Source organism: Anopheles merus, chromosome 3L (assembly GCF_017562075.2).
Source record: "Anopheles merus strain MAF chromosome 3L, AmerM5.1, whole genome shotgun sequence".
Lineage (NCBI taxonomy): Eukaryota > Metazoa > Arthropoda > Insecta > Diptera > Culicidae > Anopheles > Anopheles merus.
In genome coordinates, this window is record NC_054085.1 from 12,980,736 (window position 1) to 13,007,526 (window position 26,791).

Here is a 26,791-nt window from a genome sequence, read left to right on the forward strand (position 1 = left end):
GATCTGGGGAAGCATTTCGGTGTATGGAAAAAGGGCAAAGTCTCCGGAATGCTTCCCTATGTTGCTGCGCGATGAGTAAAGCTTCTCAAACAACACTACCAGAAGGGAGATCCTTCGATTTCGCTTTCTGATTCACCTACAACAAAACAGCCCATCTGCATCGACCACCGTGTGGCGGCTCGTTCGGCAATGAGTGATATGGAAGAAGCATACAGAAAGAAAGGAAGCTTTCCCTCCTCACCAGCAGCTTTCATCACATGAACAAAATGATGTGGTTATGTGGTACGAGATAGAGAGCATTGCGGATGGCATTTCCATTATTTCAATTTCTTCCCGGCAACCAGCTGGAGGCTGGTCAGATCGTATCACACAACTGCTGAACGACCGCGCAAACGGCAGTCCCGCAGCCGTTATTATTGTGTGATAGGATGGGGGGAGGGGAGCGAACCAGCGCGCATTTGTTTGGTTTTGAAGCCGGAAGCACGGAAGAAGATTTCTATGATAAGAATGCATAAGAAGCATTTGGCATTAAAACTGAGGAAGAGAGAGAGTAAGACCCCATAATGTGAGCACTTTGGCACGGGCCACAAGAGGTCTTGGGAAGCAAATTTTTAAAATAATAACCGGAGACTCCTCTCTCTCTCGGCGACTTGGAGCGATCAAGATTTCAGAACACGCCGCACACACTACTGGGGGGGATTTAGATGCTTGTCCATGTACATACTGGTCGTGCCTAAACGTTACGATGCGCCGTATTCTCGATAAGCTTAGTTTGCAAAAGGTCGAGAGAAGGCAATAATCATCCTTTTAAAAACTTCTGGTTCAATTGAGCCATCTGGTTTTCAATAGAGAGCAAAGCGTTAGTTAAATGGATTTGTTTGGCATACCTTTCAAGATGATATAGCCTGGTGGACGACAACCTACACTCAGAAATATTGAAACATTTGGGAAAATGTTCAATCATAGATAGAGTTACAGTTATTCCAGAGTTCCAGTACATACGATTCTTCAAACGATGGAGCAACCTGGTGAATTTCCTTTCTTCATTTGGATAAAATCGAAATCTGCTTTCTGAAGCAATGTTCCATCATCTTTCCTTCGTTCTACATGTATTCCAGTAAAGCGCACAAAACCACCTACAGCTACAATTCATTTGATTATGGGTATTGTGATAATAGAGACACAGGGCTTACCTTTAGCCGGGAGAGCAGGCTTTAGTGTTCTAGGTATACTTTCTCCATCTGGTTAGCGCAAACAATGAAGCTGAGCGTCTGGTAAGCTGTGAGCACTTTCTTGATTAAATTCACTTCCGGCAAAATACGTACACCTTTCTGCTGAGCATAAATCCGTATCGTAGGGTATCAGAACGTAAGGATTACTAGCACGGCGAAGCTTAATAATTCGATTGATGGAAAACTGGTACAGAGAAGGGGTGAGAGTATGATTTTGTTTATCTAAAAGGCTTGATAACATACGTAATGCTGACAAATATGATTATAAGAAAGAAAAATGCATATGTTTCAGCAACTAAGTATGAAAACATCTTAAAATGATATGAAGATCCATGAATGATTAAAATAAATAATCAATGAAAGCAATAGAATAAAATAAAATAAATTGATACAAAAATAAAGCAATGAAAACTTAAATATCTAAATGATAAAATATAAGCTTAGTAGTCCTAAACATGAAAACAATCTTAAAATAATATGAAGACCTTGAATAATCACAAGAAATAGTAAATGAAAGTAATAAAAGAAAATAAAACAAATAACGAATTGAAATAAAAATAAAAGCAATAAAATGTATGTAACTAAATGATAAAACATAAGACAAGTAGTCCTAAACATGAAAATCACCATAAAATGATATGAAGAATAATCTCAATAAATAATAAAAGAAAGCAATAGAAAAAAATGAAACTAATAACTGATTGAAACTAAACTAAATTTAATAAAAACATCAATGATAAAACATAAGATTAGTTGCCATATAGCTAATCATATTAAAATAAATAAAACTGAGATAATACATTAAAAAAGGTATGTTAAATGAAAAACGAACATTAAAAAAATCTTTACACAATGATTAGGGATGAGAAGACAATGAAAATCTAATCGTAAATAACTCCTTTCTCAATATTTTTTCCTTGATTGTTATACTCCACTACAAGATATCACTTTATGATTTAATAGTTTATTTACAGCACTCTTGCAATTCCGTACAATTCCTACATTTTTTCACGTTAACCAACCGAAAACTTCATCCTCGCAGAAGCCATACACAGTATCTCACAAACCCATTGAGAGTCGGGGCTGCTCTCCATCGACTAATGTGGATTTTTTTCAACCTTTTGCAATGCTCAATGTCGAACAGTTCAGACCCACAATAATATGCAATGTTGCTTGCAAAACATTGCACATTCCTTTTCATTTGCTCCTGTTTGTTGTGCTCTTAGCTTTTCTCCTCTCATTTTATTTTGCTCCTGCACCCACAGTATGTATCCTACCTATTTAGCTGCGCCGAGCGTACTATATGACGCACTCTCAAAAACTGGGGGGCCCAAAATACGCTTTTCATTACAAAAAAACCCGGTAGAAAAGAGCATGCAGTAAAGTAGTACGTCCTGCCGTGGTTTTCGGTTTTCCTGTTTCATTGTTTCGCTTAAAAGCTACACCACTTGCTTCTCGCTTGTTCGAGTGGATATTGCCGTCATTTTAAAAACGTTTAGCTCTTGTTTAAGACTGTGGTTTTATGTGTGGGTATATTCACTATTTGTTGATATACTTGTGTTTGTGCGTGTGTGTTTTACTCGCTGATGCATCAATCATCTACATTTATAATGCAAAGCGGACACTTTTTTGACTACTCTTGAGAAGCGTTTTGCTTTGTTTTCCTTCTTCTTTTTTGTATTTTAGGATAAAGGAAAGAGGAGCAGTGACACACCAGTAGCAACGACGCATTTTTTGTTTTATTAAGTTGTGATATTTCTTGTTTAATGCTGGTTGTTTTTTTTTACTACAGATTGCTTCAAAGCGTTACAACAGTACGTCGTCACTAAATGTGCGCTAGCTATTTAGTGAGCTTTATAAGATTCAAGTCAGCGAGATTCTTAAGACCTTCCCTACCTATCTTACACAGAACACCGGCTACAAGGGAAAAGGATTGCTAATATGTGTTGTTTAATAATATCAACTGCTTCACTCTTTTTAAACTTTTTTTGTGCTGGTACAATGTGTTTTTGTCGCGGCAGTGTATCTCATTCAGTATAACAAATGCAGTACACAATACCGACAACGTTGCTCATCTCTCCCTCGCCAGAGCATTTTTACATCTTTTCTTGTTTCATTTCATTTTCCTATCCTGCTTCCTTTTCACTCTGAATTCCCTTCCCCAATTGCTTCACTACTCATGAGCGACCATTATTGCTATTTGTGTGTATGATTATTGTGTTTATGGCGGTATGTTTTCTTTTTTTTGCATTTTTGTTTTCATATTCGGTTCCAATACATAGGCTTACGCTACTTATTATTACTTTTTAGTCCTGTACACAGTTTTGTTGCTTTGTTTTACGCGCTAGCAAAATCGGTATCGTTTGATAAGGGAGGGTGGTATATAGGTAACACACCAAAAAGAAGGAGAGAATTTCTACTATTTGCAGTAGCTGTGGGATTTTGTATGGAGTGCACATTAAAAGAAAAAGTAAATGAAAGATTTTAATTCCTGTGAAACTTGTAAGCAGTTTAAAAGAGTGCAAAAAATAAAAAGAATTGTGTGCAATATTAATGCAAATAATAGCCTACCGAAAATTTCTCTCGTGAAATTCGTTACCGATTCAAAAGGATAGAGAGAGAGAGAAAGAGAGTATTTGCTTATCACATTAAATAATATCACAGGTACAATACAACACACACACTCACACACACTCAGCATAATTTCTTTGCTCAACTTTTCAATAAACGTAGATTGTTAATAGGATCGTTGGGATCGTGCAGGACAATAAACCTTCTCAATCGAACAAATTCTCACGTCCCAGGGTATTTTGTTTAATGTTTATCAATCAACCGAATGTTCGAAAATTGATTAAACAGCATACTGCCCCACCGCTCCACTTCCTGCCTGCCCCTATCTACTCTTAATCCAACACACCCGATCACCTCCTCATCGCGTGGTGGTGTGTTGCACTGGTATATATTGATGATGAACGCGTTTTGCTGCAAATGCAAGTTCGTTATTCCGGGGTAAATTAAGGTGTGATTGCGCGCTTACTCGTCTCGTTTGCGAATTAATGAAATTTTGATTACGATTAATTGATATTGCTCCGTTACGTGTGACACAATTCGAAATGGGGAAGCAGCACTTTCTGCATAATACAGCACACCGTTCTGCATACTCAACCTAGGGGGGCTCGGGATGATGATGTTGTTAGCGTAGTTTGAAAATAATTTTCCTCTACAAAAGGAGATTTGCTGCGAATTTGATTCCATTTCATTTCATTTAATCAGGGAACGTATTAAAAAGTATTTTGCGATACAATAATAAAAAAATAAAAACAAAAAAAGCGCTTTTCCAAAAGACCTCTTCAAAGTTAATTTTCCACAAAATTTTCTCCCTCTCAGACACAACTCGGTGTGTTTGCAGCCCCACGGACAAGTATTACATTAGAATCATTGCTTCCGGTTCCTGCTGGCTCAAATGTTCTACCTCATGAGGAACGTTAATGGCGACAATTATGATGAACATTAGGACCACTTTTATGATGCCAATAACAATAAACATCTTCAAACGAGTGGGCGCACTCGCTGGTAGCGCAAACCGAACCGCGGCGGGGGGAAAAACAGTCATTTTTCCTCGGTCGGTGGTATCCTGGCGGAAATTAAAGTAAGCTTTTCGTCTGTAGGAAACGACGTCAGTACGAGTTCACCCAGGGCAGGATGATGAATAACCGGGCATCTTCCAAGAGATGTTGCTTGGGCCAACGAAGCTTACAGAGCGTCGTCGGGGTGGCCTCGTTTGGAACAATGGGATGTACGACGTTTGTCAAAAATGATACACCCACAACATACAGCGCAACAACGGGGAAAACAACAATTAGGGATTAAAAGTGGGATGAATTATGATTTCCCTTTCCCCAAGCACATGTGTGTGTGTGACGTAAAATGAGTATGTTCTTCATCTTTCCATTCAATGATGATTTAAAATTTCCACATAGCATAGAGAATATTCATCTCATACAAAGTTTAATCAAGGAAAGGTTAAAAGTACGAGCAAACAGAATTGTTTGGAATTCAACATACAAAAAAAAAAAACAACACTCTAGACAACTACACCCAACGCTTCACTCATCCAAGACCGACGATTCACCTAATCCCGGACGTAACAAGTGAAGGGTTTTATCGAAACACGCTGACTCGCGCACATTCATTCAAAATTCCCTCATTCAGATGCATCCAGACGACCAGACAAATTGGCGAATCATGTTCGATGGAATTTTGCATCGCATTCCAAAATTCACATCATGTGTCTGCCGCACGCGGGTTCGGACGATTTTAGTCTGATGAACTGCAGAAGCACCAGACATCGCCGAACCCCATTGCACACGGTCTTCATTATTGAACAATATTTCTGCCACCGGTCGTTCGGTCTGGGTCGCACCCGACAAGAAGCGCACCCGGAGCGAGTACGCGAACGATAGTAAACATTTTTGACATGATCCCGGGGATTCCGTTTCGGCGGATGCACCAGCAAGCACCACCGCACACACTCTGCCAAAGTTAAGTACATTTCACACGGCCGTACGACCGTAAGATGGTCGGCAGTGTGGTCTCTGGGTAAGAGCGATGCAACCAACTGCGAGAAGACACCACACACTGCAGAGCTCTGCAGCTAAATATAAATTATGAACCGTGTACGAGAAGCGCTACTAGTCGACGAAACGCCGGCGACCGACCTGCGTTCACTTGTCATCGAACTCTGGGAACGGATGAACGGCACACACCGAAACACTTTTACCCACTAACACGCAACGGAAGTGTGTTGTCATATTAAGTTTGTGTGAGCTCTCTCTGCACAACGCTTTCCAGACCACTGACAACACAGACAGAGAGAGATCACATGTGATGTTTGCTTGGTGAAACGTCACAGGAAAAAGATGAAATTAATCATAGCCACACTCCGTTATACTACAGGCTCACCGATCGTTTTCTTCCAGTCAGCACAATTCAATGCTAAGTAAGATAAATTGCAGCTTGTGTCAATGAGGGCAAAAGAAATGAATGGTTTAAAAGTGCAAAATTCTCTTTGTTCAGAGGTCTTTAGTAAATAAAATAAAATAATAATAGTTCAGCGGGGAAAAAATAGTTCCTAACTCTCCTAACGCATGGAAATTATTCTCTAAATGGCATCGCTAACGAAACATCGACTGTACAGCAAGGGAAATTCTCATCTCAAAGTACCGAACGTTTCACTTAAATAAATTATTACCTTCCTAGGGACAACCCATCCTTCGTATCTTTTGGTATCTCAAATGGTTCACCGGCGTGCGAAAAAACAAACCCTATGGGTCGTGTTGTGTACCTCTTGACTTGTGTGACCATTTTATAGCATTGTCTAATGCACCTTTCACCTCGATTCACCTCCTCCTAAACTCGTATAGTTTGCACTGTCGCTTTACTAGAGGACAGCCCCAGCCAGCTCATCTAAGTATCATTTCGAAGAAATCAATTCTGCGTAATTCATAATAAAAAAAACCAACCTCCTTAACTGCGAATTCCGGAAGATTATACGCACGATTGTGTGTGCGTGTAGAACAAATCGGCAGATAAAAGCGCTCGTGTCTACTTACATGCTGTGACGGGATAACGCTTCTCACTCACGACGCTATATTTATGCGGCTTGATGCACCGCCGTCGGTTCCTCATAGACCGGACCGAGCGACACGCCGTCATCTTCTTCGTGGCTTCCGCCGTTGGTAAGCTTCGTCGTCTTCGACAGCTCGTCATGGGTGTCCGAGTCGGGCCCGGAACAACCGTTGCTTACCGTGTGGTCTTCGTTTTCGCTGTAGCTACCGGTCAGCATTTTGTCTGTTTCAGTCTCTTCGTGTTCGCTGATCGGTTCCTGCTGCTGCTGCTGCTGCTGCTGATTGTACACGTACGGAGGATGCTGTTGCTGCTGGTGATTGTGATGATGGCCATTAGTGATGAGCATCGGTTGCTGCTGCGTTTGATCTCGGTGCATTTGCTGCTGGTGAAGGTGGTGCTGCTGCTGGTGATAGTTACCGTTGATGGCGTTTTCAATATTTACGTGCACGGTTTTCACAAACTTCGGATGCATGCGGAAGCCGCCACTGCCGCTGCTACTGCTCGCACCGGACGCGTCCGAGTAGTTGGTGAAGTAGGTGCAGTTTTCGCCGGGTACGCCGCTGCTGTCGCCGTTGTGATGGTGACCGCTGTCATCCAGCATTTGATACTGCTCGTTGAACGATACCACCTTCGATGGGGTTAGGCCATCGTAGCTGCCCATACCATTAAGTCTGGAAAGGAAGAAGACAGGTTGTTGCAGAAGGTTGTTTCATGCGCTATTCATGAGGTCGTTGACTTAGAAACATATTGGTGTTTTCATTTGTAGGTTTTTGTTTTTTGTTTGGAATTTTTAGACAAAAAAGCGCAAGAAAATGTGACAATTTAGGTAATTTATGAAGGGCATCCATAAATTACGTAGCGTCAAAAATTTGGAAATTTGGGCTCTTCTAAGTAATGAAACAAAATGTAACGCACACTGGCACTTGCTTGTTCCCCCAGTTAGCGTTACGTAATTTATAGATGGTTGAAAATGATACTGAACGAGAAACTATCATCAGCGCCATCTTACGAAATGCAAACAAACTATTAGAAAAACTAACGACCGAAAATTTCATTTTCTTCATTGATGTTTAACTAAAAAATAAACATGATTCACTAAATGTCGCATATCTTCTCTACACTTACTTGTTCATATGGTGATGCTGTTGCATCATCATATTGCTGTGGAGCTGCTGCTGCTGCTGCTGCTGATGTTGCAAGTGAGCGTGATGCTGCTGCTGCTGATCTAGAAATTCGTGATTTTTTGAGCCGGCCGAATGGCTGCTCCGGGAATGGTTTGACTGGCAGCATGATATGGAAGATGCCGACGACGAGTTGGGCATCCGATACGGATGATAGTTGACGTCTCCGTTCTTTACCGGACTGTTGTACACGTCGTCGTTGAAGTAGGGTGACTGCTGTTCGGCGGATCCGGGCGTACCACCGTTCATGTACGGGAGAAAGTGTGGCGGCTGCTGCTGTTGCTGCCCAACTGCTGACTGCTGGTTCGGCAGCGGAAGCGGTGGTACGTTACGCATGGTGCACTCGTTCGAGCTGCTTCTAGACGATCCGCGTCCTAGCAGGGATGGATCTACATATTGATATGAATGTTGAGCACTGCCACTACTTGGGTTTGTTTCCATTCATGAATGAGAGTGTGCGTGCGATTAATCGATGGTGTTAGTACGTCCAGACAAAACAACACACAACAAAACGCGGAAACGCGGAAAGCGAGCGAAGGGAGGAAAAAAGCAATATTAGTATCTTTGTATGACCAAACCGTTCACCAAAGAGGGAGAGAAAGCATATACACAACAGTTGGCGCGCTACTTACTTATAACTACCGGATTGGGCCGATCCACAACGAGCGGACGATCCCTGGGAACCGATCGCGGTGGGTGGACAGCTACTGCCTCCATTACCACCACCACCACCACCGCCGATCAGTTCCGAGGGATACACATGATTTAGATGTATATGGTGGTCTAAAGCTTGTGGTATCGGTGGCGGATGCTCCGGTGGAGGAGGAAGGAAATCAATCCAGTTTGCAGGAGGAGCTGGAGAATGGTGGCGGAGCAGTAGGGGGAGGTTTTGATTTCGATTAGTACAGCAAAACATTTTAGTATTTTTTTTTGTTTTTGTAAAGAAATATTAGTATTTTATAGTTCTTTTGAAGAGCAACACGAATTAACGAAGAATTGGGAATTTTTGGAGAAAGTCTTACCTTGATTGTATGGCACGGGCGTGAAAGCTTTCGGATGTCCAGCAAGATACGTTGCCGGATCGGAACGATTGGTGGACGCTCCTGATATGTACCCGTCCAGGCCCTGGTAGCTCATCTTTCCATTGTCGTTGCAGTTCCCGTTCACAAGTACAGTGGTCGCGTAGGGTGATGGATTGTCTGGAGACTGTAAAACCCAAAAAGGAGAAATAATTGGAAAAATGAATGCTTAGAATAGGCCACAAAAGAGTCTGTTGGATGTCTAATGGACCCCTCAAAAACCTTACCTTACGACTGTTGTAGAACGAAGTGATGCTTCTCGGATCCACCTCGGCGTAATCCGTACTAACGTCCGCATAGTTCGCCGTGTTCTGAGAACTTTCCAGCAGCTTCGCCTCGCTCAGTCCCGAATCCTTATCCGTGTCCGTCGATCGCCAGCCGCGATCGATCCACAGACAGTCGCGCCGTGAGACGACCATCGGCCGCCGGCTTGGGTCCGTCATCCCGCCGCCAGCACTGCCCGACACCGTCGTGGTGGCGCTCATCATCTCCTTGTTTACCTTTGCCCGGTTGCGCACAATCAGCACGACCGTGAGGACGCCGCTCACGAGCAGCATCATCAGCAGCACTACCACCGGCACCGTGAACCAGGGTTCGTGCCACATGTTTAGCTTCCGGGTGTCCTCAAAATCGCTCAGCGAATTGTGCGCCCTCGGCGGTGCTATCACGTGTGCTGGGTCCATCACGAGATAGGCGGGTTTCGAGTACGGTCCAGCCCCGACCCGGTTGAACGCAACTACCCGCACCGTGTACGTCTGTCCGGTCGTAAGGCTGTGAAAGACGATCGATGTCGTCGTAGCGTTGAGCGTGATCTGAGCTAGAACTTTCGACGAGTTGGCCGCACGCAGCTGCACCTTGTACCCGAGCAGGACACCGTTCAGGTGCGAGTCGACCGGTGGCAACCAATTGACCAGACCCGTCGTTAAGTTTACCATGCCGGTTTGCACGTTCATGGGGGCGCCCGTGGGGAAATCTTCCAGCGTTTGTACCACCTTCGAGCTGGTCGGCTGTCCCTCGACCGTTTTGAAGTAGGGCGTGAGGAAAAACTCGTACCGGGTGAACTTCTCCAGCCCCGTTATGACGTACGTCTCGGAGGGATTCATCGGTATGGTGAGCATGCTGTAGCTTTGGGCGTCGGCCCCGGCGGACAGGTTCCGGTACCGCACGTACAAACCCTCGACGTAATCATTCGTGTTGCTGATGTGGAGCTGCCATTCCAGCCGGATGGTGGTGGAGTTGATTGCGACCGCGTCAACTAATTCCAGGATCTAGGGTAGTGTAATTAAATGGTTTTTATGTAACCGGTGGTAACAGTTTTATGGAGTTGTAAAGAGACACGAGTAAAGCGTAAGAAATTGTGCCACAGAAACAGAAGACACTAACCTGCCCACTTAGAAGCAATCGAGCTGTTTCTATTTCTTCCGGCATCGTCACGCCATCGTTGGCGGAAAGCGTACGGATGATGGCGGACGTTGGCGAAGGGGCCGAATAGCCGTACCCATTCTCAGCGCGGATGATGAACATGTACGACGTGGAAGGGGAAAGGTTTGTTATCTGGAAATGGAAAATATTCAAGCAAAGAACACAAATATTGAAATTGTTTCCTACATTTTTCCTTTTCCCACCACGCTTAAGTTCCCGCGGCGCTTACCGTAGCAGTATAGCCCGGGATGCGACTCATCGCTTTGATCCAGCCCGCCTTCTCCTCCGGGCTGTAGTACTCGATCGTGTACCCATCCGTTACGGAGTTCATCTGCAGCTCGTCCTGACCCCGGGTCCAGGTCAGCGTAATGTTGCTGTTGGTGATATTAACCGCCTTTGGCATGCCCGGTGCCGATGGCAGCAGTTCCGCATTGTGCGACCGGTGCTGCATTGACGAAAGGCTGCTTTCAACCTGCAGGAGAGAATCGGGATGTGTGTATGTGTGTATGATTGTTAGTTGCACTACACGCTTATCAGGTGTTCGAGATCTCAAAATATTCAATTTTGCAAAATTTGCATTATGCACTGGTTGTGCCTGTCAGATGGGGGAGTAGTGTAGTTCACCTACGCTCTTAGGATTACGAAAGAGGCAAAACTGCACCACACAAGAATGAACTTACCGTTAAGTGTGCACTCCATGAGGTTTCACCTTTCTCAGAAAACGCCACACACCGGTACCAGCCGCTGTCCTCATTTCGCAAATCTGCAATGTGGATTAAAAAGCGTAGTTAAGAAAGACTGGTGGTGTACAACAATTCAACATCCAAACAAACGGTACAGAGAGTCCTCCGCGCCAGATCGAGCGAAGTCGGTTCGAGAATGAAAGAAAACCGTCCCGCGCGCACACACACGTTCGCTTTCGCCCGCAACGCTCCGCTATTGCTGATGATGCTTGGGAAAATGTCAGATATATCACCCGATCAAGCGCGATAGGAATGCGGTGTATGTGTGTATGCCAAGTGCCCCCACCTCTTTGATGCACTGGTGCATTGCGGGGATATGATCGCTGGATGGTGGGATACTTTCTACGTTCTTCCGCTTGTTTATATATGCAAGCGGAGCAAACGGCAGGGACTTGTTCCTGGTCTGCCTGCTGCAGTGAGAAAGAATTGGCACTGGGATATCATCAGCACAAACACAAACTGCTGCATCATGCACTCTCGTCTCTCCCGCTGGGAAATGGGCGATTGCATTGGGGGTTTGGTACGGGCGCATCGAGAGCGCAACTTTACCGACAATCCCGGCAATCCCGTCCGACAATCGTTTGCCTTATTTATGAATACCGGCAGAGTTTGAAGCGCCAGAGCGCATAGTAATCGTTGCAAACAATCGAGATTATGTGTAACAGAATCGCAAGACCGAGACGACATAGGAGGGGATATGATTTCTCAGAAAAAATGACTCGTTTTCTTCAATTCGGTGCTATATTGAGGTCTTTAAGCAGATCTTGGGACGTTGATCTTACAAGAGAAAAAAGGTTTTAGCTAAACTAAAATCAAATTCCCAACATATTTCCAATAGATTTGTTGAATTCTCTTGAATACCTAAGACCGACGAAAGCTTTCAAGAGCTAAAGAAGAGGGAATCGGATTTCTTTATTACCTTGCACCACTTTCCGTAAATGAAGATACGGGAAAACATCAAATTAATTACCCTTATTTTCCCTTGTTGAGCCAAGGAGAGGAGCAATGAATTGACTTTTAGTTTTTCCACTGTCGTAAGATGGTCACGGGAGGGTGTAATAGGGTATAAAATGTACTGTCCTATGGCGTAAGTTATCCTTCTTTCACGACTTTTCTTCGAGAAAAGAGCTTCGATAAGGCAAAAACAAAAAATCACTTCGTCTGTAGACGCAACTCAAAGGAGAATGTGCTGTGGTCTTTCTTCTACTTTCAACCAAGTCTAAGTTCGTTTTTCCACCCGCCGTAGTAACTTGAAGTGCGGGTAAAGACAGGTATTAAAATGAAATCCCCAATGATAAAGACGTACAAACGTACAGACTCAAACACACACACACACACACACACACACACCAACGATCGTTTCCATTTGACGTATTTCGTTCGTGTCTTTACCGTTGCAACATTTTTCTTGCGGTTTTTTTTGTCAGCCGACCAGCAGCATTAAATTGCTCGCAGTCTATGGGTGGCCCGCTCTTATCATTTCACCATTTTTCAACTCGCATTAGAAGTAATCCGCATTGTTAGCTGTAATTATATTTTTCACCAAGTCAACTCGCTTCCTGCTTTGCTCTTGCTATCTTGCGTTTCCATCACTTCTTCACTGAGCGTGCGGTATTATTGTTGTGGAGGATGATAAAGCCATTTTCTTCCTATCCCCATCCCATTGGTAGCTTTCTTTCTTTGGTCTGGGCCTGTGAGATGTACGCTTTATTTTCCCACTTTTCATGTGGCGGGAGAAGCCTGACAATTAAATCCCCTGTTATCAAGACGTTCGGACTTTTCGCTGCAACCTGACACAGCGGCGTGATAGGAGATAGGAACAAAAGGATCTTTTTTGCAAATGGTTTCATCTGATTTGTTGGGGGAGCTTGTGTTTTATAATGAAATTGACTGATAGTTACTGTACTAACATATATTGTGTAAATACACTCTATGCAATAGAAGCCATTTTTTAAATATCTCCCAAAAGAGATACATTCAATGCATTTGCTCAAAAGTAAATAAGACATTAGATGCAAAAGTGAACGCTTAAATAAACGAAAGCCTCACAAAAAAGGCCATTATTTCTCCGCAAATCAACAACCCACAAAAGAGTGGCATAATCAACCGAATGAAAGCACAACAAATCGTCCAACATTAGCAACATTGTTCGCGACAATTGTATGTGCGCGCCCCCATTTTTTTCAACGACGACGGCAGCAGCTTTCGTCGACCCGTGCTGAAATAATACCAATTATCCCAAACATTACCAAACGTGCACAATTAAACAATGTTGCATGTGGACAACTTTCCCCAGCGCGATTTACTGCTCCTTGCTGTAGTCCTTCTTTGTGTTTTTTCACGAACGCTGAAAATACGACCCAAACATGCTACAAAAAAAAACGCACGCGGAGACTGTAATCCATCGTTCGCACGCACTTGGGAAATTACATTTTTACGTTCCAGCTTAGCATTGTAAACAAAGATTAGGGAGGGCGGACGAGACCCGTCACGAAATAAGGCTAGAAAAATGCGACCGTCGTTTGCTTACTTTTTGTGCAAAAATCGTTATGCTTGCTGAGCGCGGCGCGGCGTGCTCAATGTGGCGGTGGGACGACACGATCGTCGCGTCTTTGGCAGCGCTTTATCAAAGCTCCGTATCAGCCCCGGAGAGGAAGTAGTGTAGAAGTATCGGCACATGCAAACGCTGCACGGCGGGGCTAAGACCTCACACAACATAAAGGAAACTCAACCGTAAAGCTTAAAGCGCACCCTCCGAGTCATTTTGTTGTATTTCAATTACTATATTTCTAGGTTCGTCGCCATCGTTCCGGAGTGTTTGGCATGGAGCGACGACGATTCCTGCTGGTCGTAGTAGCACCACAAACAAATAGCGAATGCTCACCCCCACGGCGGAAGCGACTGACGTTCGTGCGCTGGTCTGTTCCCCCACCCCAGGCGAAAGCGAGCCTTATGCTTACCATCAATTCTTAGCGTGCCACCCTGGATGATTGAAATGCGCCCGTTACCGCCGGAAAGGTTGATATCGGTCGCATTTTTCATCCAGCGAATCATGGGCGTCGGATTACCGCTGGCACGGCACGGCAGCGTGGCAACGGTGCCGCGGGGCAGCGTTTGATTCGCTGGTACGATCTGCAGTATAGGCGGCGGACTGCTGTCCTCTGACGTTAGAACCTGTGCGGGAGCGGAAACAAACGACAAAAACACAGTACAGAAGAAGAGCGTTAGAACATGTGGAATTGAGTTGTTGGAATATCTGTCAATGCTTATCGAGACGGGGATAGCGATAGCGATTCATATGTGTCCGGGGTGCTATCAATCGTACCTGTAAGTAAGCTCTGCTCACAGTCGAACCGGCCACACTCAGCGCTGAACAGATGTAGTACCCATCGTCATCCTTCTGGACGCCACGGATCTGTAGCGTTCCCTGCACCGATACCTGCATGTTGTCGTACGTATTGTTGGGAAACATCAGCGTCTGGGAGCCTTCCTTCGTCCAGAAGACGGACGGTTGCGGATTGCCGGACGCGGTGCACTTGAACGAGGCCACCCCGTTCAGGGCCGTCTTCTGGTCCTGGGGCTTGATCAGGAATGTCGGTGGTGCTGTAACGAAATCGGACATCAAACGCGCATTGCGCGCTAGTATCAATCGCAGATGATGATGATGGAAAGATGTCGTGGAGATCAAAGGCGGTTCGGTTTTTGGGGGGGTTGAGAGTTAACAAAACGAAACCAGCGAGATGCATCATCTTCTCTAGTGACTTTGGAAGTATTTCCCAAAGACAACCATTGTTTCAATTCCAAAAATGAGACGTTTAATTCTTCCGATTCCAAACCTTTCACTGGAGAGATGTCTGCGCTTTTGCCTGGGACATCTTATGAAGCGATTTTTGTCGAAACATTACTTCAATTTACTGTTTTAGGGCATCGTTGAGCTCTGATTGAAGAATAAACCATCACCTGAAGTACGGCACACACATAATCCCACCACATTGCAAGGGTTAAAAACGCACAAACTATAAACAACAGTTTCAACAATCCGTGGAATCCGTTCGTACCATAAATTTACCGAAGCCTTTCTACCACCGCACACAGACACAGTTGAGGAAGCGGTTTGATAAAACCATGAGTTTCCTGTAGCGGACGAACGCGCGATAGCAAATCCCGCACCTCGGTAAGTCTGTTTTTAGAACCAATGATACACCACATATAATACCGGTAGATACTTTAAAACGTATATATTACAACTGCATGCAACTGTACCAAAAGCCAAGCAAAAACTTAGCCGTAGAAGTTCTCTGAAGCGTTTAACATCCAACAAAATGGGATGTGTGTCTGTGTTTTCACCCCTTTACAGCTAGAGGAGCAAAGTAAAGGATGTACCGGGTCGTAAATCTTTGACGTTAATTCTTATCGGACTTTTCGTTGATGCCATTACGGGTCGGTAAAACCGGGGCTGGATAAAATGTACTTCCTTCATACGGGGCCCGGAAATGAACTAACACTGTCGAGAGTGTTTGGGGCGAGAAAGCGAAACTTGAAAAAGCTCGATGGTTGAAAACGACACCACCACCACCGCCAGGCAGCAGCAGGGGCCACAAATGATTAATGATAATGCAACAACTGTGTGGCAGGTGTTTAAGTACTAGTGAAATATGATAGCGTTTGTGGCGAACGTTTCTAAGCGAACAAAGAGACAAGCTCCACACCCAAACAAAAGTGTAGACTACTCCAACTGTTTACTGTTTAAAATTAACACATTTTTGTTAACTCTTCCCGCCGGCCAGAAAATCAATAGCTCTGTTTGTTAGGCAGGGGAAAACAACACTATACTTACAGTTGACGATGAGCTGTGCTTTCGCGCTGATCTGGCCGATCGAATTGTGCGCCTCGCAGATGTACATGCCCTGATCGGTCGGCACGACACTGCGGATGACCAGGCTGCGGTCCTCTTCCTCCTGAATTTCGGCCCTGCCCACCGGAATGTGGCCGTTCTCCTTGCTCCACAAGATCTGCGGCGTTGGATCGCCATCGACGGCACAGCGGAACTGGACGCGCTGCCCTACCAGGGCAGTTGTGTCCATTGGTTCCAGCTTGAAGTAGGGTTTCACTGCAATGACGAGAGAGAAGAACACGAAAATGAAGCACAGGAAAATACACAGAGAATTAATGTTAATCATCGAAATTGTGTTAAAATAAAAATTATTGTATTTTAGGCTCATACCCTCAAGCATTCAATTAAGTCTCTATTATTATTCACAATGTAGTGTTTCGTTTCTAAGAATTATTAAATCGTAGGATCAACATATCACTTAATCAGCTAGTGATGTGCTCTCTGGAGCGCAACCACGACTCCGATCCGACTCCGGTTATTATACAATTGGAACCACTAATTATGCTCAGAATCATCTGGTGTCGGGGTCGGAGTTATCCAGAATCTGAGTCGGAGTCACTCGGGATCGGAGTTGGATTCCTCCGAAATTGGAGTCGGAGTCATCCGAAATTGGATTCGGAGTGATCCGAAGTCGGAGTCATCTGAAATCGAATTCGTCCGAAATCGGAGTTGTCTAGAAACGTAATCGGCCGGAGTCAAAGTCGACAAAATTCGGTGTCGACAGGAGTTGGAGTCGACAGAAGTCTGAATCGTCAGGAATTCGGCCGGAGTCCACCGAAGATGGTCAGTGTTAAGGCCGTAGACATCGATTCCGACTCCGACTGACTCCGGTCTACTCTGATTCCGGTCAACTCAGACTCTGGACGACTCTGGACGACTCTGGATGACTCTGGACGACTCTGGACGACTCTGGACGACTTTGGACGACTCTGGACGACTCTGGACGATTCTGGACGACACGCGACTTCGCGAAGAACTTTCCGACTCCGAACGACACTGACTCGGGATGAATCTGGATAATGCTGGTCAGATCGAATCCGGATTTTTACCCATCACTAATCAGAACTATTATATCGAAGGAAAAACTTTTAGAAATATTGATACTTTTACGACGTTAGAAAAAAAACCGTGGAAGTTCACCTTAAATGCTTATCAATATTCTGAAAATTTTCCAATATTTTATGCATATGTTTGGCTCCAAGAAGAGACACACATAATACAAAAGATGTATGTGCGTAATAAATTAAGTAAGATGTTAAAAGGTACACGCAAACGACGCCTCACATACTATTAAGGAAAATTAACTAATGAACAGATTAAAACCGACAAAAGAACGACAAAAAGAAAACACGAACACATTTAAAACAGTTTAGGCACACAAACGTTAATTGCAATGCCTTGATTAATAATTAACCATAAATATAACCCTTAGCTCATAGGATGTGTAACAGAGAATTCGTCTGAAATCTGAGCATTAAAAAACAACAACACTAACGTTGCTGTTAATTTACCCGCAAGTGCAACTGCAACAGAGAGAGAGAAGAGATAAGAATTTACAAAAAAAGAAGAGCCCAAAACACTAATCAATCATTAAAGAGGCGTAAAACATTGTAACGCCCCTCGTGCGCGTTGCGTTGATGAAGATTGGGAGTTGATTCCTTAAGCAACAAAGCTGACATTTTTTGCTGTAAAATATACATTTCGCTTCATGCTTAAAAAACACAAAAAACGCGTCGTCGTCTTTCGCAACGGTATTTAAACTACAATTTCAACTCCGTTTTGCTTGCTTGACGGATGCATTCGGGGAACGCAGCCCATCCGAGAGCCCTTAGGGAAGCACCGATCGTGTACCGTGTGTGTGTCAGAAACCGAATTTTAACGGCAGCCACCAACCAAAGATCGATCGTCAAGGCAGGAGAGCACGGGGTAAGTTTTGATGAACCGCGCCGATGATAGCGGTGCGATGGTCAATCGGTAGAGACACGTCCGTGTATACTTTTAAAAAAGGGCGTTCGGTCCCGCGAGCGCGCAGAAACAACGATCAAATTACGCCTTCTGCGCAGATTTACCGATATCAATCAATCAAAGGTAAAACTTTACGAAAAATGGGGGGAAATCCTTTTTTTTTTTATTTTCGTACCGGTTGCTTTTGCTTTCGTTATCTGTGGGTCTCTTGCTCCCGGAGGCGGTGACGTTAACGAAAAACGCAACAGTCTCTTCAGTCGCTTCCCGCTCAGTGTTGTTTCGTCCCTCATTGGGAACCCTTTTTTCCTTACCGCTTCAAAACCACACAGTCACCCCGCGCGCGGCTCAGTAATGGACGGAAGGGCATATAAAAAGCGTTTAAGCGTTCGTGCAGAAAGCCCAAAAGCTCCTGGGGACAACCGTCACCGGCACATAACATATATCGAATAGGCCTGTTCCCGCCCGGTGCTGGCCAAAGTATGCTCATACGAAAGGATGGCTACCCTCAGGACACTGAAACGGGAATTTATCTTTCAGCAAAAGGCTCGGTCGTTTGCACAGCAAGTTTAAAACAGGCTGGCGGCGAGTGTCCTCCTCGCTGGACCGTAGAATAAATAGTATCTCCAGGAAGACACACTGAGTTATTGATTTGCGATATAAATCACTGAAACACAGTCTTAATGTAATTGCAGATAATTCGCCACCGTGTTGCTCTGTTCGTTCGAGGCTGAATTTATTAATTTTCTATGATAAATAGTAGCATTATTCAAGGAAAAAGGAAGGAAACATTGCTGTCCCATAAAACAATTACAAGATTAAATATTAAAGTAATATAGTTACGCCACCATAAAATGCCAAAATAAAAGAAGCAACAAAAAATATTTCCGAAATTCAACGCCCAGACGTAGTAGCAGCAGCACAGGACCATAAATTCACACATCCACACCAAAGCGATTCAACCTTTGGTACGATAAACAATCCATCCATCTCCTGACAGCCACACATAATGGCACGGAATAGGGAAGGAAAATGTTTGCAAGAAACCACCACCATTTGTCAGCAAAAAATAGACCCTTTTTCGCACGATATTTCTCCGCTTTTCCCTTGCGTCGAAACGCCTAAATCGCTTCACACGCCGTTTGACCATTTGCGTTGGCCAGCAGTTCGGGGCCGTTACTATAAAAACAGCAACACCACCATGACACGGGCCGAGCAAAACCCTCTAAGGAGGAAGCGATTTTCAACACCGTGCCCTTTCCCTCTCTCTCTCTAGATGGTGCCGCTGCTATCATTAGAATGAATCGGAACTAAAGCGTTTGAATTGATTTATGACTAGGCACAATATTCCAATTTTCTCACCCATAGAATGGCCAATTTTTTGTGGTCGTTCTGGTGCCTCAGTGCTTGGTGGGGCGCTTTTAGATCCTTTTCTAGCCAGGACCATTGGGAATATGCAAAAGAAAGTAGCAGTCCAGCTTTAAGAAGCTCAGGACTCCCCAAAACCGAAGGCAGAATTAAAGGAATTCCGTACCCTTCCCGCAAAAAATGGGGAAAAACGCTTTCTTTCTCCTTCCGAATCGTGGGTACGAAGGAAAAAGCCGCCGAAACAATCCGAAACAAACTCTCAATCACTATTTCCGATAGCAGAGGAAGGATGGCTGGGCGATTACTCAAGCAGCAGCAGCAGCAGCATGAGTCGTGCATTTGTTCGTACGCTGCGCGCCTGCCGCTGCCAATACCTCCGGAAGTCAGCAATAATCAACTGACATCAAGCGGAACACTGCAGGCGTGACCGGAAAACCGGCAAATGGCACAAGAATAAATCCCAGAAACGAGCAATCCCCACAACAATAAGCGCGTATAAGGTTGGCGGGGGAGGGGGCGCATTAGAAACCCCAAGGCACTCCCCCACTGCTCCCTTCTTACCCCCAGCCGTCCCAAGAACTCGTTTGATTAGTTTATGGATTCCTTCGCAGAAGGTGAGCGCGCGCACACACACGTACACCACACACCTCCTTGGGTTTGGTAGATCCCAGGACGAATCCATTCCAGGACGGTGTTTTGGTGTGTTTCATGTCTATTTTGGGGAGAAGGAAGGAGATGAATGAACAATTCTTTTGCCAATCTTCTTTCGACGTCTCCCTCGCCCTCGCCGTTTGTTTTGGGAACGTTTAGGTGAGAGTGAGAGTGTTTGGGGACGGCGCCACCCCATGCAAACACACACTCACTCAACTCACACAAAGAGAAACGGTGGGCGTAAGCAAAGAAAGTAATATAAAAATTTATGAGCAGGATAAAACCAATCGAATGGAAAACAAACCGACGGCTGGGTTTTTCTTTGTGGCAGCAGCAGTAGCAGCAGTGGCTCGAAACGGGTGATATTCTCGGCCCAGCTGCTAATTTACAATTCGATTACAACCATTTCGAAGCGAGCAGTAGCAGCAGTGCATTGATCAGCACTTTTGCTTTGTTGATGGGGGAATGATGTGAATGGGAAGCTTTATTTACCATGGCAAAGCATCCTCTCGTTTATAAAAATGCTTTGCTAAGTGTATTTAGTACAGCTGCTTTACTTACCCTAGGGAAGGACATTATATATTGGTACCATGATTTAATTTCCTTTACTCCACTGATTCGATTTTCATGAACAACGGCATTTGTATAAAATTTGCATTGATTCTGGTATGATAAAATCATTAAAGGAGTAGCCTACTACTCGGCAGTACGTAATAGACAAACATTAAAAAAACAACTTTTTAAAACTCATTTTATGCAAGCAGCAATCCAATAAGCTTGAACTATAAATAAGTCAATGAGATTTTTGAGCAAAAGAAAAACATGATATTTTAATTTGATGACAGCTTTTGATTGAGAACCAATAATGCCCAAAAGAAGACTTTTCAAGCAATCGTGGTTGAAAACTAGCTTAAACTAGGGTAAAATTATTGTTGAAAATAATTTGTCAAGCTGGTTCACATTTTTAGTAAGTTCAGCCAATGTTGAATTATCAAAGTGTACGGAAAAAGTGATTAGAAGAGACCATGAACATCAGAAAATTTAAATTCCTTACATGATCAACAATTTATGATCATTTTTAAAACGACAATAGAAACTTAATCAGAAGTCAATTAAAAACAGGGAAAGTACATAAAATTATCACCAGGAACAAAGAATGAGTTCATGACAAATCCCATACTTAGTTACTTTTGTACCCGAGATGAATTCTAGGACGACTTCGGGACTTGAACTCATGACGGGCGTGTTGTTAAGTCGTACGAGTTGACGACTGTACCACCAGACCGGCTCAAACCGGCTATCTGTACGTTACTCCTACATAAGTTTGGATTAGTTTTTAGTAGGGCCGCTGATGTTTGCATTATCAGTTTGGTCTTTGCCTCGTTTATATACAATTCCAGGTTCTCTGCCGCCAGCTCGATCTCTTGGTAGGCTTATGCTATATAGGAGAGCCACAGACCAATGATGTGTCATTGGCGTATGCCAGGATCTGGGTTGATTTATAGAAGATGGTTCCCGTGGTCTCCAACCTCGAGGTCCTGTTGCCCTCTCTACCGCCAAGTTGAAAAGGAGACAGGTAAGACCGTCCTCCTGGCGTAGACCTTTGGTGGTAGCAAAAGACCCTGGGAGTTTTCCATCCACCTTCATCTGGCAAGTGACGTTTGTCATAGTAATTCTAACTACCCTTATCAGTTCGACCGGAGTTCCAAAAGAGCTATTCCCAAAGGGACGAACTCCATGCTCTACTAAATCTGACGATATTGACAATACTATACCAAGATACTGTGAGTTACTGTTATTAGATGCAAATGATTGGTTGTATATAAAACTAAATCAAAAGATAGTTAAGCTTGGCTACACGATGGCATAAACTAAGAATCCCTGCAAATCTTTGTACTCATTTCTGAATTCCTGAGAAGGCTCAATGAATGTTTTGTAATTTTATATTATTTTGTAGCAAATCAATACCTCAATGCACTGCCCTACTGCGAGAAGCAAGAAAGTAAGTAATTATCCCTTGTCAGCTCGGTTGAACCATCATTGCAGCTATTTGCAAGTCAAACCAATCATCGTGCAGTATCGCATCTTCCCATACCACTTCGATAAGGCATTATTAAGTTAACCACAGATACACATCCTTCGCAGCCGTCAAACACAACTAAGCAGAGCACGGTGTAACATCTTACTCTGCGGAAAACTATGCCTCATTATCATGTCCATGTCCTGCACTCTTCCTCACTTACCTTGCACGATCAGCCGGGCGATGGAGCTTACGCGCTTACCGGCCGCATTGAACGCCTCGCACTGGTACCGTCCGCCGTCCGTCGCCCGAACGTCACTGATGAGCAGGTTGCCACCGTCCACGATCCGGATGCGGCCGATCTCCTTCGCCGAGCGCAGATTCTCGTCCAGCACCAGCCGTACGTCGTCCTTCAACCAGCGGATGCCCGGCTCGGGACTGCCTTTCGGGGCGCCACACTCGAGCAGCGCAGTTTCACCAGCGGCCACTCGCGTATCCTTCGGCTCCACCCGAAAGTCGTCGCGCAGCACTTGGTGGGGAAAGAGAAGAGAACACGAAAACGCGTAAGAAATTAAACAGACGAGACCTTCTGAAAATCCTGTTATTTGCTGTCATTAGCGGCTATCATTATCATCGAATTGACACCATTTTACAAGGTACTTAGATTTGTCCCACGTGCGCGCGTTAGGCGAACACCATCAGCGCGAGCGGTGGCGACTCTCTGCTGCAATGGTGCACTGTTAAATGCTGCAATGTAGTTCAGAGGATCGATAGCGCATCCGTGCGCACTTGCAGGTAATTATGAGCTCAGGTGAACGGAACGGGAGCTCAATTATAAAGGTTAGTTGAGATGCAACCGGCAGAATCGTGTTCTCTAATGGTTATGTTGAAACGGCCGTCGATGAACCGTAACGTAAGTCAACCCACCGTCAGTCAGCCAACATACTAAACGGATTGCAACCTGTTCCGTGTGCACATGATGTTCATGCAATCTGCAAGCGTCAAGTGACAGACGCGGGAGGACATGTACAAAACGTAACACACGATGCATTAGCTAGACCCATTTCGCCGTCCTGTGTAATGATGGTGCGGAACGCGCGAAACGGTGCCGGAGTGGAAAGGAGTTGGTCGTCCCGATGTGCGCGCTCACCGTTCTGGGCGCGATGCATGTCAAGTATGTCATTATCCAGTGTCATTACAAGGGTGGGTTCTCTGTCGGCCTTTCTGCACTTCACCGGTTTTGTTAATCAACATTTTGACGGGGCGAAGCCGATGCCGTGTGGACCCCGTTGCCAAAGCCAGTTCCGTACTACATGGAGAACACTTTCCATTGTCTTAAGTGTCGAACGAGCAACGGTGAATTGTTGGGGAAAGGTGACACAGCGGCGCATAATTTATGCAGATTTGTTTTCATTAGCGGGTGAAGCACCGTATACATATTAACACTTGCCCGGGGAAACCTGTCGATCAAATAATGCCATCATAGGCAAAGAGCGTACACATCAGAGCGCGCTCTAATTAGACATTGTATTAATATTCATGTGGATACGCGTTTGTAAATGAAATGACGAAAAAAAACAGGGTTGGTTGAAAAACACAAATTTACAATTACTGCTTTGGGACATCATTGTCAGATCAATTGACAATGGTGTGCAGAAATTCATCAAAAATAATTAAGCTGATGAGTATTTTAATATGTTCTATCTGAGTTGAGTTTGGGATTTGGATATTAAAATTGAATTGGAATAAAAAAAATTCTCGAACACAAAAATTAGTTTTCCCTAAATTTAAATATTAAGAATTGGAATCAGTCATCGAGCTATCAAGGTAAAAATGGGTAAACGTACATCGTTTGTTGATGTACTCAACAAATGTATATTAATATTTTTAGACGAAATTCCAAATTTTGCATACAACATAACAATACCAGCACAAAAAGAACCTAATTAAGTCACAATTTCAATGCAATATCATTACTATCTATTCGTCAAAAACATTATAATAATTTTACTTAAAAAAATGTTTTTGGCATTCGGTTTCGATATCTGTGAGGATTAAGTTCACAAGATAAAAAAAACAATCACACAAAGAAAAGATACCATTATGAAGCAATCCCTACGTATTTTGCCCCCAATAAACCAAACACAATTCCATTGTTTCACATCCGCGTAATTCAATCTGCATAGACTACAACATCGACCAGAGGTGTATGGTGTATTGCGCGCACTCTCTCTCTCTTTCTCTTCCTGTCAGAGATTTATATCCACCGATTGGAGCAGACCTACTGCCCGTTGCCGGTTTTCCGAACTGCCGCCAGGCCAGACCAAATCGAATATCATCAATCGTGTGCGACACCTCATGTCTATTTATAAAAGTGACAAAGCATCAATTTCAATGTGACACAACATCACTCCACCTGAAGAGGCTCCCGTGTCTTCTTCCCTGGTTGGCGGCACACAGGAAGCACTAACCATTAGCGAAATGGGATAAACAAAGAAGACTGGCGGTGGAATCTCTTCAACCACAGGGCCACGCCAGAGCCGATTGCATGTCGCTCGACATGGGCAAGGGACACTGCGCCGATGCCGGTTAGAGAGAGAGAGAGAGAGAGAGAGAGAGAGAGAGAGAGAGAGAGAGAGTGTGTGTGGTATCATTTAATTTCCTGTGCCTTTCTTCCATTATCATCATTACTCTCGCCTCGAACAAAGATACTGGGTATGGATGAGATGGGCCTGGGAGTAAGTTCAGCTGCTGGGTCGCTGCAGTGGCGATCTGATGGTGGATAATGTACGTCTCGACTAGAGAGAAAGAGAGTGGGGATGTGGGGCACGGGGCAACATAACGTGTTGGTGCAATCCCCACGGAGATACAAGACAAAGTGGTTTGAACGGAATTGCCATTTGAGGTGCGCTGCCGATGCTGCTGCCTGCCACATGCAAGCGCGCTGTTCCGATCAGGTAGGATTATTGTTGTAATAAATAATTATGCAAATCAGCGCGCATAGATGTTGCGGTGTGTGTGTGTGTACCTTGTGTGACAGCAGTGCGAGACGGAGGTGGAGAAGAGGAGGCAGCCGATGGCGCCATGATACATCTCCTTCCCGTCTAAAACCTATCTGCATATATAGTGTAGGCTAGCAAAGAGCTACACACATTCAACGCCGACAACAAGGATAGATTGGATGTGTGCGGCGAGGACAGGAGAAGATGATGATGCAGTCGCGACACCAGTACATTACGACGGGTTCCGAGAGAGATAGATTGATGCATCGTAGGGTCATCCGTAGGACCTTGACAAAAGGGAACGATCGTTCCATTTGTTTTTCGGGACTCGACGTATTTGCTTATCTTCTAAAGTGCTTTGTATCGTAAATTATTGAACACTGTGTCACATGCGGGATAGGTGCGTTTTAGGTGTGACCATGCCCCAACGAACCCAACACTCTTGAACTCCCGATTTTGGAATTCTAAACCTTAAAAGGGTCAGCCAACATGACGCGTAGAGCCAACGTAACAGGATTTATCTTAATCGTATTAGAAGATATTCAAAAATTGAATATAAATCTCTTTAAGAATGAAACTAGTACCTTGATAAGAGCTTACAGTTCTCGTTGAAAGTGTGGAAAATGAACGATTTCTTTTAAAAATTAATTGAATCCCGATCATAACACCAAGCGTCAGGTACCATGATGCTCTCCAATGACGTCTGAAGAGGTGTTGTTCTAGGTTTAGAAAATCAATTTCCTCTACAAGTCTACTTACATGCAATCTGCAGCGTAGCGTTCCGGCTCTCGGCAATGCCGGCGAGGTTCGATGCGACGCACCGATAGACACCGGCATCGTTCTCCTTCTTGCTGTGCAGGGTGCGCAGAAAGAACAGCGAGCCGGTCGGGAGCAGGACATGGTTGGGCGTGAACTTCACCGGCTCGCCGTCCTTGTACCAGTGGATGGCCGGATCCGGTTTCCCGTCCGCTTTGCAGTTCAACGTCACGGGTTCATTTTTCGGCACGATCTGGTTGTTGGGATGCTCGACGATCCGTGGTGCACGGTACTGGCCTGTGAGGGAAGAGAGCAGAGCGGTAACAGAATCGATCGATTAATATTTCCTTGGAAACGGGAAAACGTAACACCCCCTCCCCTCCCCACATCGAAGATGTTATAATACACGCTTCACGAATTAAACACAGCGCAAAATCCGGATCATTGTCAAATATGCAAATTTTATAACCCAAGTCCTCCCAGCTCCTCCTGCAAAGAGGAAAGCTTGCTCCACATTTTCCGGTCGGCAAATGGTTATAATCCGGTAGAACCCTTTCCTCAGCACGGGGGCTCTCTCCCAGGCTTTGCCCAAGGGAGCGATAAAAAACCTTGGAAGACCACCATGGGGGCGCACAGCAAAATGGCAGCAAGTTGATAAAGTTATAATTTACAAGGGAGGACCTAGTCCTTGTCATTCGGCCTTTTCGTTGCGCTACTACTGCGTAAAACTAATCCCAAAAGCCTGTGTTGTGTGTGCGAGCGGGTCTGTTTTCAGTGCGACAACTGTGAAACTGTTGATAGCGCCATGCTCTCGTAATGATTTCAAATGGCTCACAAGCCTTAAATACTGGGC

The 26,791-nt window shown here is 44.5% G+C and overlaps 1 protein-coding gene across 13 annotated transcripts in view; it reads right to left on the reverse strand.

Annotated features, from left to right (window-relative positions):
• Nucleotides 1-3,002: 3,002 nt before the first annotated feature.
• Nucleotides 3,003-26,791, reverse strand: part of LOC121598356 (protein sax-3-like) — a 135,188-nt gene continuing 111,399 nt past the window's right edge. For 9 of the 13 annotated variants that reach the window (XM_041925046.1, XM_041925039.1, XM_041925042.1 and 6 more), the window contains 13 exons: nt 25,942-26,235; nt 22,404-22,709; nt 16,123-16,395; nt 14,611-14,888; nt 14,246-14,459; nt 11,223-11,305; nt 10,772-11,014; nt 10,504-10,674; nt 9,348-10,388; nt 9,064-9,247; nt 8,674-8,896; nt 7,986-8,465; nt 3,003-7,531 (listed from right to left, as the gene is read on the reverse strand). In XM_041925046.1, coding sequence (XP_041780980.1) covers nt 6,886-7,531; nt 7,986-8,465; nt 8,674-8,896; nt 9,064-9,247; nt 9,348-10,388; nt 10,504-10,674; nt 10,772-11,014; nt 11,223-11,305; nt 14,246-14,459; nt 14,611-14,888; nt 16,123-16,395; nt 22,404-22,709; nt 25,942-26,235 — 4,436 coding nt within the window. In that variant the 3' untranslated portion in view covers nt 3,003-6,885. Of the gene's footprint in view, nt 7,532-7,985; nt 8,466-8,673; nt 8,897-9,063; nt 9,248-9,347; nt 10,389-10,503; nt 10,675-10,771; nt 11,015-11,222; nt 11,306-14,245; nt 14,460-14,610; nt 14,889-16,122; nt 16,396-20,721; nt 20,801-22,403; nt 22,710-25,941; nt 26,236-26,791 lie in introns of those variants that run through there. The other 4 variants (XM_041925047.1, XM_041925048.1, XM_041925050.1 and 1 more) reach the window with 4 other exon arrangements.